The sequence below is a fragment of the Trachypithecus francoisi genome, unplaced genomic scaffold (genome assembly GCF_009764315.1).
Source record: "Trachypithecus francoisi isolate TF-2019V2 unplaced genomic scaffold, Tfra_2.0 Lachesis_group20, whole genome shotgun sequence".
Lineage (NCBI taxonomy): Eukaryota > Metazoa > Chordata > Mammalia > Primates > Cercopithecidae > Trachypithecus > Trachypithecus francoisi.
The window spans coordinates 5663976-5677063 of record NW_022681466.1 but is presented as its reverse complement, the minus strand read 5'-3'; the positions used below and the strand labels follow the sequence as shown (position 1 = coordinate 5677063).

The following is a 13088-nucleotide window of genomic DNA, read 5'->3' as shown; positions in this document are numbered from 1 at the left end:
ACTCCAGCCTGGGCAACAGAGTGAGACTCTGTCTCAAAAAAAAAAAAAAAGAATAAAAAAAAATTAGACTGGCGTGGTGGCATGCGCCTGTGGTCCCAGCTACTCAAGAGGCTGAGGCTTGAGCCCAGGAGGTAGATGTTGCAGTAAGCTGAGATCACACAACTGCACTCCAGCATGGGCAACAGAATGAAACCATGTCTCAACAAAACAAAACAAAAATCTGGGCTTCAAGTTGGGTGTCAAGGGCAAGTGAAAAGACCAAGCTTGAGAGGTCCAGAGAAGAAAGTATTCAAGCCGACTGCACACTGCCCGTCAGTGAGCCGGGGAGAAAGGCCACCCAGATCCGAGTGGCCCATCGTGCCTCTGGCCTCAGACTTCGTGGCAGGCTGCAGGTGGACACTCTGGGCCTTAGAGTTGGAACCCTGGATTTGAGTCCCGGCTTTACCAGGTACTAGGACTCACAACGTAATCTCATGAACACTCATCGTGTGTATCTGGCAAGTATGGATAAAAACTTTACCCCACGAAACGGTTATAGGCGATTGCACAAGCTTATGAAATCAGGCAGCCACAAGTGTTCAGCACACTGTGTGCACCCTGCAAGGGCCAGACATGGAGGAGATGGCCCTAGTTGTGATGTGGTCACATGTCTAGCACTTGGCCTAGAAAGCCTTGCCTCTGGGACAGAATGTTCTCCTGAGCCCTCGCCACCCCAACCTCCATGCCCAGTGCCTTGTCCTCTGGGGAGGGGTCAGTTGACTGGTCTCCTCATCCCACCAACATTCATCTCTCAGCCTTGAGCTAGGGTTGCCCAGGCAGGTTCGAGGCCAGAGCCTCCCAAAGCCCTAGGAATGATGGCACATGACCCCGAAGCAAACAAGTGACACCTGCAAGGGGGAACCAGGCCTGGGCTGCACTGAGACATAAACCAAGACTTAGCCCAAGCCAAAAACCAACAACAAGGGAAAGGTATCTTCTTACTCTAGTGAGGAAGTCTTCCTTTACTGCTTCTAGAAGCTTCCCTCCTCTAACACATTTGCATTATGCTCAAACTTTGATATTTCCTGTTTTTCTTTTATTTTCTTTGTTTTTTTGAGATGGAGTTTCACTTTTGTTGCCCAGGCTGGAGTGCAATGGCACGATCTTGGCTCACCGCAATCTCCACCTCCCGGGTTCAAGCGATTCTCCTGCCTCAGCCTCCTGAGTAGCTGGGATTACAGGTGTACACCTCCATGCCCAGCTAATTTTGTATTTTTGGTAGAGATGGGGTTTTTCCATATTGGTCAGACTAGTCTTTTTTTTTTTTGAGACGGAGTCTCGCTCTGTCGCCCAGGCTGGAGTGCAGTGGCCGGATCTCAGCTCACTGCAAGCTCCGCCTCCCGAGTTTACGCCATTCTCCTGCCTCAGCCTCCTGAGTAGCTGGGACTACAGGCGCCCACCACCTCGCCCGGCTAGTTTTTTGTATTTTTTTAGTAGAGACGGGGTTTCACCGTGTTAGCTAGGATGGTCTCGATCTGCTGACCTCGTGATCCGCCCGTCTCGGCCTCCCAAAGTGCTAGGATTACAGGCTTGAGCCACCGCGCCCGGCCAAGGTCAGACTAGTCTTGAACTCCCAACCTCAGTTGATCCGCCCACCTTGGCCTCTCAAAGTGCCAGGATTACAGGTGTGAGCCACCGTGCCCGGCCCTTTTTTTCTTTTCTTACGTAGGGACAGGGTCTTGCTATGTTGCCCAGGCTGGTCTTGAACTCCTGGGCTCAAGTGATCCTCCCACCTCCCAAAGTGCTGGGATTACAGGTGTGAGCCACTGTGCCTGGCCTCACATTGATACTTTTCTTCCTTTCTTTTTCTTTCTTTCCTTCCTTCCTTCCTTTTTCTTTCCTTTTTTTCTCTCTCCCTCTCTTTCTTGCTTTCTTTTTTGGTAAAGATTTGGGGGATCTTACTATGTACCCAGGCTGGTCTTGAATTCTTGGCCTCCCAAAATGCTGGGATTACAGACGTGAGCCACCCTGCCCAGCCTAAACTTCGATATTTCTTTGTCATTCTTTCTCAGTTACTGAACACTGAGACCATGCATGTGCTCTGGTTTTCTAAGGAGCCTGGTCTGACCTCATTTTCCTATCCAGAACCTCTCCTTTCCCCAGAGGAAGGCAGGTGGCCAGCCTAGGGCCCTGATGCCAGGCAGGGCCAGGACCTGGGCTGGAGTCCAGGCCTCCCTATGTAGGTCCTGGGCGTGACCTTCCCCAGGAAACAGGGCTTTTCTGGAATTGTACTGTCAAAAGATTGCCCTCTGCGTTCAGCTGGGCCACGGGCCAAAAGATGACGTGGTGCCATGACAACGGTGTCCTTCTTCGAGAAGCTCTGCTGCCCCCTGCTGGAAAGTTGTTGTAAAGGCCACACACGTCTAGGATGCGGGCAGTGAGGTTGGCCTCCCTGGGCTGATGCTGGGTTCCACAAGCACCTGATATCCTAGCAATGGCCTGTCTTTAGACCTGGCTGCCCTGGCAATGCAAGTCAGGGAAGGGACAGCAAGCGACACTCACCAAAGTAGATTCAAACTCCAGGGAGATGGCCCCCAAGGCATTTTCCAACTGCTCCTTTTTGGTGATGTCCATGATCACGACCTCAGTGGGCTCACTCATCTTTCGGATGTCCCACCACATGACCTGGCAGGAGGTGGGGCGACAGTGAGACTTCGAGGCCCTGTATTTCCCCTGGCTATTGCCTTTTCCACCCTCGCCCCACCTTCCTGGGGTCAGCCACTGGGCCACAAAAGATGGAGCTCCCAGCAATTCGTGGGAGCAAATACACTTTGAGGATTGCTGCTCTGTCCCCAGTTCCCACACCTGGCTGATCATCAGAGTCACCGACAAGCTTCATACAACCCAGATGCTGAGGCCTCACCCTCGACCTACTGAATCAAAACCTCCAGGTGCAAGGCCAAGAATCTGTGTATGCCAAGACTCCCTGCAATAAGGCGATGTCCAGCAATGTTAAAAATGCATGTGTGCGGCCGGGCGCGGTGGCTCAAGCCTGTAATCCCAGCACTTTGGGAGGCCGAGACGGGCGGATCACGAGGTCAGGAGATCGAGACCATCCTGGCTAACACGGTGAAACCCCGTCTCTACTAAAAATACAAAAAAAAAAAAAAACTAGCCGGGCGAGGTGGCGGGCGCCTGTAGTCCCAGCTACTCGGGAGGCTGAGGCAGGAGAATGGCGTAAACCCGGGAGGCGGAGCTTGCAGTGAGCTGAGATCCGGCCACTGCACTCCAGTCTGGGCGACAGAGCGAGACTCCGCCTCAAAAAAAAAAAAAAAAAAAAAAAAGAATGCATGGGTGCAGCCGGGCGCGGTGGCTCACACCTGTAATCCCAGCACTTTGGGAGGCTGAGGTGGGTGGATCACGAGGTCCGGAGATCAAGACCATCCTGTCTAACATGGTGAAACCCTGTCTCTACTAAAATAAAAAAATAATAATACAAAAATTAGCCGGGCGTGGTGGCGGGTGCCTGTAGTCCCAGATACTCGGGAGGCTGAGGCAGGAGAATGGCATGAACCCAGGAGGCGGAGCTTGCAGTGAGCCAAGATGGCACCACTGCACTTCAGCCTGGGTGACAGAGAAAGACTCCATCTCAAAAAAAAAAAAAAAAAAAAAAAAAGCATGTGTGCTCTGACCTAGAAGTCTCACTGCCAGCAATGTCTGCTGTAGATGTATCCCCGCAGGTGTGCAATAATCTGTGTATAAAGATGCTCTTTGCTACATTTTTTGGGGGGTAGCAACAAAATATTAGAATCCATATATAAATTATGGTACACCCACAGGATGCAATTATTAACAGGCAGGGGGCGGCGGTGTATGAAATATGATGAAACTATCTCCAAGGTACACACAACGAAAAACATCAAGTACAGACTAGAGTGTAAAGTGTGCAAAAAGAAAGCGTGAAGAAGAGAGATGTGTTTCCTTGCATATGCAGAGACTAGCCCCAAAGGCAGACATAGGAGAGGGAGGGAGAGGGGGAAGTGCAGGCAGAGGTGAGAGGAAGGCATTTTCTTTTTTGCACGCTTTAGATTCTATTCCGAGGGCATGTATTATCACTACTCAATTTAAAAATAAAGTGCATGGCCGGGCACGGTGGCTCATGCCTGTAATCCCAGCACTTTGGGAGGCCGAGGAGGGTGGATCACCTGAGGTCAGAGTTCGAGACCAGCCTGGTCAACATAGTGAGGCACCATCTCTGCTAAACATAAAAAATTAGTCAGGCATGGTGGCAGGCGTCTGTACTCCCAGCTACTTGGGAGGCTGAGGCAGGAGAATTGCTTGAACCCAGGAGGTGGAGGTTGCAGTGAACCGAGGTCGCGCCATTGCACCCCAGCTCGGGCAACAAGAGTGAAACTCCATCCCAAAATATAATGTGTTAAAGGAAATGTCCCCAGGGATTCTGATGGGGAACCAGGGAACAGTTACTGCCTCTCCCTGCCCTCCCCTCCCCAGTGTCTGGCTGGTGGGTACCTGCCCATCCGTGGATGCTGAGAAGCACTCGGTGCCCGTCTTCGACTGCAGCCAGATGGTGCCATACACAGGGTCTCGGTGGCTGAACTCAATGGTGGATAGCTCCGCCACCAGGCTGCCCTTTCGGGTGTCCCAGCAGGCTGGTGAGGAAGGAGATGAAGAAGGAGTGGAGAGGGGCACAGGCTTCCTTCCTTGGGGCAGGGAGCAGGGGAGAGAGGGGGGCTGCTGCTTTTGGTTTGGCAGATATGTGGTGTTTTAGAATCAGGGTTTGGTTCACATCAGCCCAAGTTTCCTATCAGACCCCACAGACTCTCTAGAGAAACTCCCAGAGTGCAAGCTTCATTCAGTTCCTTGAGCCCCTCCCTACCAAACACTCGGCCCTGGGAAAGCCTCTGGGGATAGCATAGGCATAGTGGCAGGGGAACACGTGAGGGTGGTCAGGGAAGGCCTCCTGGAGGAAGTGACAGGTCGCTGAGATGGAAGATGAGCCTCAGGGTGGAGGGAGCCAGGCGAGAGGAGAGCGGAGTCCCTACCACAGGGAAGAGCACGTGGAAGGGCCCCATTTAGGTGACTCTCTCTGCTGCATTAGCTCTTTCCCTTTTATCCTTTGTACCTCTGCTGCCTCTGCTGGAAAGAAACTCACAGAGGAGCTTTAGCCTTTACTGTGATCTGTTGTTAGTGCTTTGCCAAGAAAGACAGGAAGGTTATCTGTCCTTTGTCCTGTTAGATTTCGTTTCCATTTTCCCATGAATGCACAATGAGGGCTCACCCTGTCACTCGGAGCTGTTTCTAGGAAAGGCCGTTTTGTAAAATAACAAAAGTGCTTAGTTCATAAGCTTTGACTTAGTATTTCTCCAAGTCCAAGGCATTTGCTCCTGAACTAAGCTGGCCCAGAAATACGTTTCCTTAGATAAGCCTGCTCAGCCAAGCACAGTGGCTCATGCCTGTAATCCTAGCACATTAGGAGGCTGAAGCAAAAGGATTGCTTGAGCCCAGGAATCCAATACCAGCTTGGGCAACATATGAGATCCCGTCTTTACAAAAAATTTAAAAACTAGCTGGGCATGGTGGCACATGCCTGTAGTCCCCGCTACTCGGGAGGCTGAGGTGGGAGAATTGCTTGAGCCTGGGAGGTTGAGGCTGCAGTGAGCCATGATCATGCCACTGCACTCCAGCCTGGGTGACAGAGCAAGACCCTGTCTCAAAAAATAAAAATAAGCCAGGTGTGGTGGCTCACACTTGTAATCCCAGCACTTTGGTAGGTTGAGGTGGGTGGATCACTTGACGTCAGGAGTTCAAGACCAGCCTGGCCAACACAGTGAAACCCCATCTCTACCAAAAATATAAAAAATTATATTTTTTGTATTTTTAGCTGGGCATGGTGGTGGGCATTTGTAATCCCAGCTTTTCAGGAGGCTGAGGCATGAGAATCGCTCGTGCCTGGGAGGCGGAGGTTGCAGTGAGCTGAGATCACGCCACTGCACTCCAGTCTGTGCAACAAAGCAAGACTGTCTCAAAAACAAAACAAAACATAAAAATAAATAAAAATAAAAGATAAGCCTGCTCTACTTTGGCAAAGCAGTGCTCGAGGGTAGGTCCCACTGGGTCCTACATGGTCCCTAGAGGGGCCCTTCTTGGAGCAGCAGAGCGCCAGAGTCTGGGCTGGTATGAGCCGGCATGAAAAGCCATGGAAAGAGGTTATGAATAATGAGTGAGGCAAGGCTCCTGAATTAATCATGGCAAAGTGGCTCCGCTTCGGTCTTTTAGAGCTCTGGCACCCAGATAATTTGGCAGGGACGTTTATGGGAGCCCGGGTCTATTCCATAATCTGAAAGCTCCCTTGGGCAGGAGGCAGCAGGTCTGAGAGGGAGATCCAGGCCTCAGGAAGCAGCTGACAACAGAGTTTCGGAGGAGGAGTTTCTCAGCATCCTGGCTCCCACTCCCATAGAAGAAGCAAAAGTATAAGAACATACAGAGGGGCTGGGTGCGGTGGCTCACGCCTGTAATCCCAGCACTTTGGGAGGCTGAGGCGGGCAAATCACGAGGTCGGGAGATTGAGACAATCCTGGCTAACATGGTGAAACCCCCATCTCTACTAAAAATACAGAAAATTAGCCAGGCGCGGTAGTGGGCGCCTGTAGTCCCAGCTACTGGGGAGGTTGAGGCAGGAGAATGGCGTGAACCCAGGAGGCGGAGCTTGCAGTGAGCCGAGATCACGCCACTGCACTCCAGCCTGGGTAACAGAGCAAGATTCTGTCTCAAAAAAAAAAAAAAAAAAAAAAAGAACATACAGAGGGGGAGGAGTGGGGAATGCTTTTCATGCCCAGGGTCAAGACTGGCCTGGGTGTAGTCACGGGTTGGATGTCTGGTGACTCCAGGGTGAGGGGAACAGAGCAGGTAGGGACATTCAGAGCCAATCCAGGCAGGTGACTTCTGATCTCACTAGAGATTAAAAAAAAAAAAAAAAACAGTTTGGACCAGGTTCAGTGGCTCACGCCTGTAATCCCAACACTTTGGGAGGTCAAGGTGGGTGGGTCACTTGAGGCCAGGAGTTTGAGACTAGCCTGGCCAACACGGCAAAACTCCGTTTCTATTAAAAATACAAAAATTGACCAGGTGCGGTGGCATGCACCAGCCACTGGGGAGGCTGAGGCAGGAGGATCTCTTGAACCCAGGAGGCGAGGGTTGCAGTGAGCTGAGATCGCATCACCGCAGTCCAGCCTGGGTGACACAGAGAGATTCTGTCTCAAAAAAAAAAAAAAAAGAAAAAAAAAAGAAAAAAAATGGTTGGGCGCGGTAGCTCATGCCTGTAATCCCAGCACTTTGGGAGGCAGAGGCAGGCGGAACACGAGGTCAGGGGTTTAGACCATACTGGCTAACACAGTGAAACCCCGTCTCTACTAAAAAAAATACAAAAAATTAGCTGGGCATGGTGGCGGGCACCTGTAGTCCCAGCTATTCGGAAGGCTGAGGTAGAAGAATGGCATGAACCTGGGAGGTGGAGCTTGCAGTGAGCCAAGATCGGGCCACTGCACTCCAGCCTGGGCGACACAGCAAGACTCCATCTCAAGGAAAAAAAAAAATCCGTTTTCCAGGTGTGCCATCAGCAAAATCCATGAAGTAAGGACCTCCAAAAATTATCTCCTCCATAATAGCAGTGAGAAAACTGGCCAAAATGGTCAAAATCAACTTTTTCAGAACTCTGGAAATTAGCCAGAGGCTTAGGGCAGTCGGGAGAATGTTTATTCAAGAAAAACAGTAGAATCTTGGTAAAAACAGTGGCATTTTCACTTGCCCTAGTTAAGATTGCACACACTGCAGTTCTGTGGTGGCCTTGAAAATTCACATCCCGCACTCCTGATGAAAAACAGCGGCCTGGCGCCACAAGAGGGAGCAGAATGGGGCTGGAGCTCCTTTCAAGTCTCATGCCCAAAGAACTGTCATTATCTGAGTGTCTGGTGGTTCCCTGATAAGGCTCCTCTTGCAAGGTTGGCTGTAATTGACTTGGTTCAGCCTTTGCCTGGTGTGAAAAGTCTTTTCATCAGGGTGTAATTGCAGGCAACTAACTAACTTTGCAGCTTCCTGAGGCAGTGGATAACAGGTGGGGCAAGGAATAGACCGATGAAAAAGCTTAAAAGGAAAAGCTGGGCCGGGTACAGTGGCTTACGCCTGTACTTTGGAAGGCTGAGGCAGGACTGCTTGAGGCCAGGAGTTCACAACCTACCTGTTCAACATGGCAAGACCCTGTCCCTATTTTTCTTTGTTTCTTTCTCTCTCTCTCTCTCTCTCTTTAGAGGCAAGATCTCACTATGCTGCCCAGGCTAGTTTCCAACTCCTGAACTCAGGCGATCCTCCTGCCTCAGCCTCCCAAAGTGTTAGGATTACAGACGTGAGCCACTGTGCTCAGCCTCTATTAACTTTAAACAACAAAAGTAGATAAACAAAAGGAAAAGCTGAAGCATGATGTGTCCACGGGGCTTTGAAAAGGTCTGACGTATTCCTAGGAGTCTAGAAAGTCACAAGCATGGATAGTGCTGGGTACATGCCCAGGGCTGTGTCATGCTCAACAAAGCTGGTAAAGCCCTAAATTCTCATCTCTGGCTGACTCATCTCTGCACAGACACTAAGGCAGAGTTGACAACTGCCTGGCTGGGTGTGAAGGCATGCTCACACATGCACACAGAGCCCCTTGGCAGAGAAGGGGAGATTTTTGGTGACAAATGCTTAAGGAAATCTTTGTTCAATCATTAACTAATCACTAAGCTAAGCAGGGACTATAAGTGGCCACACGTGACACAGAATACAGACTTTTCAGAACTAGCTAAGAAAATTCATTAATGAAACAAAGAACAACTACAACAAACAGCAACAGCGCAAACTCTGGGAGGTATGTCAATCTGATTTGCAAAGTTGCCACATTAAATCATACAAAAAGTATAGTTTTTAATAAAAAAAAGGTATAAGACATGCCAAGAAATACAAATGTGTGGCCCAAACACAGGAATAAAAAAGCAATAAATACAGACTGTCCCCAAGAAGCCCAGATGTTGGACTAACTAGACAAAGGCCTCATATCAGCTGTGCTAAACATGTTCAAAAAAGGAAGTCACATTGAAAGAACTAAAGAAAAGCCTGAGATGATATCTCACCAAATAAAAATTACAAATAGACAAAAATTATTATCATTATTATTTTTGAAGACAGAGTTTCGCTTTGTTGCCCAGCCTGGAGTGCAGGGGCACAATCTTAGCTTACTGCAACCTCCGCCTCCTGGGTTCAAGCAATTCTCTTGCCTCAGCCTCCCAAGTAGCTGAGATTGCAGGCACACTCCACCACACCTGGCTGATTTTTTTTTTTGTATTTTAGTAGAGACAGGGTTTGACCATGCTGCCCACGCTGGTCTTGAACTCCTGACTTCAGGTCATCCTCCCACCTCAGCCTCCTGAAGTGCTAGGATTACAGGCATGAGCCACCACATCCGAACAAGATAGAAATTATTTTTAAAAGAAAGAACAAAATAGAAATTCTGGAGTCATTAACCAAAATAAAAATATAGTAGAGAAGCTACAGGATGGCATATTTGAGCAGGCAGAAGAATCACTGAATGTGAAGATGGACCAATTGAGATTATGTAGTCTGAGGACGAGAAACAAAAGAGAACAAAGAAAAACAAAGTCTAAAGACCTATGGGACACCATCAAGCATGCCAACGTACACATAATGGAAGTCACAGAAGGAGAGGAGAGAAAGGGTAGGAAAAAATATTGAATAAATAATGGTTGTAAATATTCCATATTTGATTTTTTTTTTTTTTTTTTTTGAGACAGAGTCTTGCTCTGTCACCTAGGCTGGAGTGCAATGGCATGATCTTGGCTCACTGCAAGCTCCACCTCCCAGGTTCATGCCATTCTCCTGCCTCAGCCTCCCGAGTAGCTGGGACTACAGGTGCCCACCACCACACCCAGCTAATTTCTTGTATTTTTAGTAGAGATGGGGTTTCACCATGTTAGCCAGGATGGTCTCGATCTCCTGACCTCGTGATCTGCCTGCCTCGGTCTCCCAAAGTGCTGGGACTACAGGCATGAGCCACCGTGCCCAGCCATATTTGATTTGTTTAAAAAAAATCTACACATCCAAGAAACTCAATGAATTCCAAGTGGAATAAACTCAAAGATATCCATACCTAGAAACATCATAATCAAAGCTGAAGCCAGAGACTCTTGAAAGCAGCAAGAGAAAAATGACTCATAACATACATGGGATCATCAATAAGATCAACAGCTGAAGTTGGGTGCAGTGGCTCACGCCTGAAATCCCAGCACCTTAGGAGGCCAAGGTGGGAGAATTGCTTGAGGCCAGGAGTTCGAGACCAGCCTGGGCAACACAGCAAGACCCCATCTCTACAAAAATTAAAAAATAAAAAAGTAGTTGGGTGTGGTGATGTGCACCTGTCATCCCAGCTACTTGGGAGGCTAAAGTGGGAGGATTGCTTGATCCCAGGGGTTTGAGGCTGCAGTGAGCTATGATCATGGCACTGCACTCCAGCTTGGGTGACAGAGTGAGACCTTGTCTCTAAAAAAAGAAAAGAAAGAAAAAAAAGAAATGATAAGGGAATTAAAATGGTACACTAGAAAATATGTAACACAAAAGAAGGCAGTTATGGAGAAAGAACAAAAAGATTTAAGACATACAGAAAAAAAAAGCAAAATGGCGGATGTAAACTTTATCAGTAGTTAAATTAATGTAAATAGATTAAACTCTCCACTTAAAACCAGAGATTGACAGAATAGATTAAAAGGAAAAAAACCATGATCCAGGCTGGGCACGGTGGTGCATGCCTGTCATCTCAGCACTTTGGGAGGCCGAGGTGGGCACATCGCTTGAGGCCAGGAGTTTGAGATCAACTTGGCCAACATGGTAAAACCTCATCTCAAAAACACAAAAATTAGCTAGGCGTGGTGGCCAGCACCTGTAATCCCAGCTACTAGGGAGGCTCAGGCAGGAGAATCACTTGAACCTAGGAGGTGGAGGTTGCAGTGAGCTGAGATCACGCCACTGCACTCCAGCCTGGGTGACAGAGTGAGATTCTGTCTCAAAAAACAAACAAACAAACAATCTATGATTCACCTGTATGCCAGCTACATGTAATCTACAAGAGACATACTTTATTTATTTATTTACTTTTTATTTTTTTGAGATGTAGTCTCGCTCTGTTGCCCAGGCTGGAGTTCAGTGGCATGATCTTGACTCACTGCAATCTCAGCTTCCCAGGTTCAAGCGATTCTCATGCCTTAGCCTCCCAAGTAGCTGGGATTACAGGTACATGTCACCACACCTGGCCACAAGAGACATACTTTAGATTCAAAGAGGCAAACAGGTTCAAAGTAAAAGGATGGGGAAAGATATACCATGTAAATGGTAACCAAACAGAGCTGGAGTGCCAGTCTCAAAGACAGACAGACTTTGAGATGAAAAATGCTACTAGAGACAAATAAAGACATTATATACTGATAAAAGGGTTAATTCACTAGGAAAACTGAAGAATTATAAACATGTGCATGTACTTAATAACACAGCCTTAACATACAGGAAGCAAAACCTGACAAAATTGAAGAAGAAATAGACAAGTCAACAATAATAATGGCAGACGTCAGTATCCTACCTTCTAGACATAGACATAGCCACTAGGTGAAAGATCAACACAGAAATAGAAGTCTTGACCAGCACTATAGACAAGACCTCCTGGACATCTACAGAAAACTCCACCGGACAATAAGCAGAATATAGTCTTCTCAAGTGCTCATGGAACATTCTCCAGGATAGACAATATGCTAGGCCATAGAGCAAGTCTCAATAAATTTAAAAGATGGAAATCAGGCCAGGCGTGGTGGTTCATCCCAGCACTTTGGGAGGCCAGCCGAGGTGGGCAGATGGCTTGAGCCCAGGAGTTTAAGAACAGCGCGGGCAGCATGATGAAACCTTGTGACTACAAAAACTACAAAAATTAGCCGAGCGTGGTGGCACACGCCTGTAGTCCCAGCTACTCGGGAGGCTGAGGTTAAAGGATGGCGTGGGCCCAGGAGGTCGAGGCTGCAATGAGGCGTGATTGCACCACTGCACTCCATCCTGGGCAACAGAGTAAAACTCCGCCTAAAAAAAAAAAAAAGAAAAGAAAATGATTATAAGGGAATACTGTGAACAATTATATGTCAACAAACTAGACAACTTGATGAAATGGAAAAGTTCCTAGAAAGACAGAAACTACCAAAACCAATTAAAGAAGAAACAGAAAACGTCAAGAGGATCTATAACAAGTAAAGGGACGGAATTGTAACTTTTAAGCTTCCAATAAAGAAAAGCCAGAGACCAGATGGCTTCACTGATGGGTTCTACCAAACATTTCAAGAATTAATACCGGCCAGGCATGGTGGCTCACACTGGTAACCCCAGCACTTTGGAAGGCCAAAGAGGGAGGATCACTTGAGGTCAGGAATTTGAGACCAGTCTGGCCAACATGGTGAAATGCTAACTCTATTGAAAAAAGACAAAAATTAGCCAGGCGTGGTGACATGAGACTAATCCCAGCTACTTGGGAGGCTGAGGCAGGAGAATCACTTGAATCGGAGAGGTAGAGGCTGCAGTGAGCCGAGATCGCGCTCCTGCACTCCAGCCTGGGTGACAGAGCTAGACTCCATCTCAAAAAAAAAAAAAAGAAAAGAAAAGAAAAAGAATTAATACCAATTCTTCACAAACTTCCAGAAGGGGACACTTCCCAGCTCATTCTATAAGGCCAGTATGATCCATATCCGTTAGCATGTAAGTTTCCCAGGCTGCCTCTCCCAAAATGAGGCTCCCCAATGCTCTCATCATCCCTTTACGGCGGCCCCTAGTCAAATATTGTCCCCACCCCACTTAGTCTTCTATGGCCAAGTCCAGGCTTCCATGTGAGCAGCAGCAGGACTGGCTCTAAGAGCCTGGGTTCCAGCCAGGCTCAGTGGCTCACACCTGTAATCCCAGCACTATGGGAGGCCCAGGTGGGTGAATCAACTGAGGTCAGGAGTGCGAGACCAGCCTGGCCA

General features: G+C 48.3%; 1 protein-coding gene across 3 annotated transcripts in view; it reads right to left on the bottom strand.

Moving 5' to 3' along the window:
• DNAI2 (dynein axonemal intermediate chain 2) overlaps positions 1–13088 on the bottom strand; it is a 47871-nt gene that overhangs the window by 16954 nt on the left and 17829 nt on the right. For all 3 annotated transcript variants that reach the window (XM_033182034.1, XM_033182033.1, XM_033182035.1), the window contains exons 7-8: positions 4510–4649; positions 2542–2664 (exon numbers count right to left, since the gene is read on the bottom strand). In XM_033182034.1, the coding sequence (XP_033037925.1) occupies positions 2542–2664; positions 4510–4649 (263 nt within the window). The remainder of the gene's footprint in view (positions 1–2541; positions 2665–4509; positions 4650–13088) is intronic.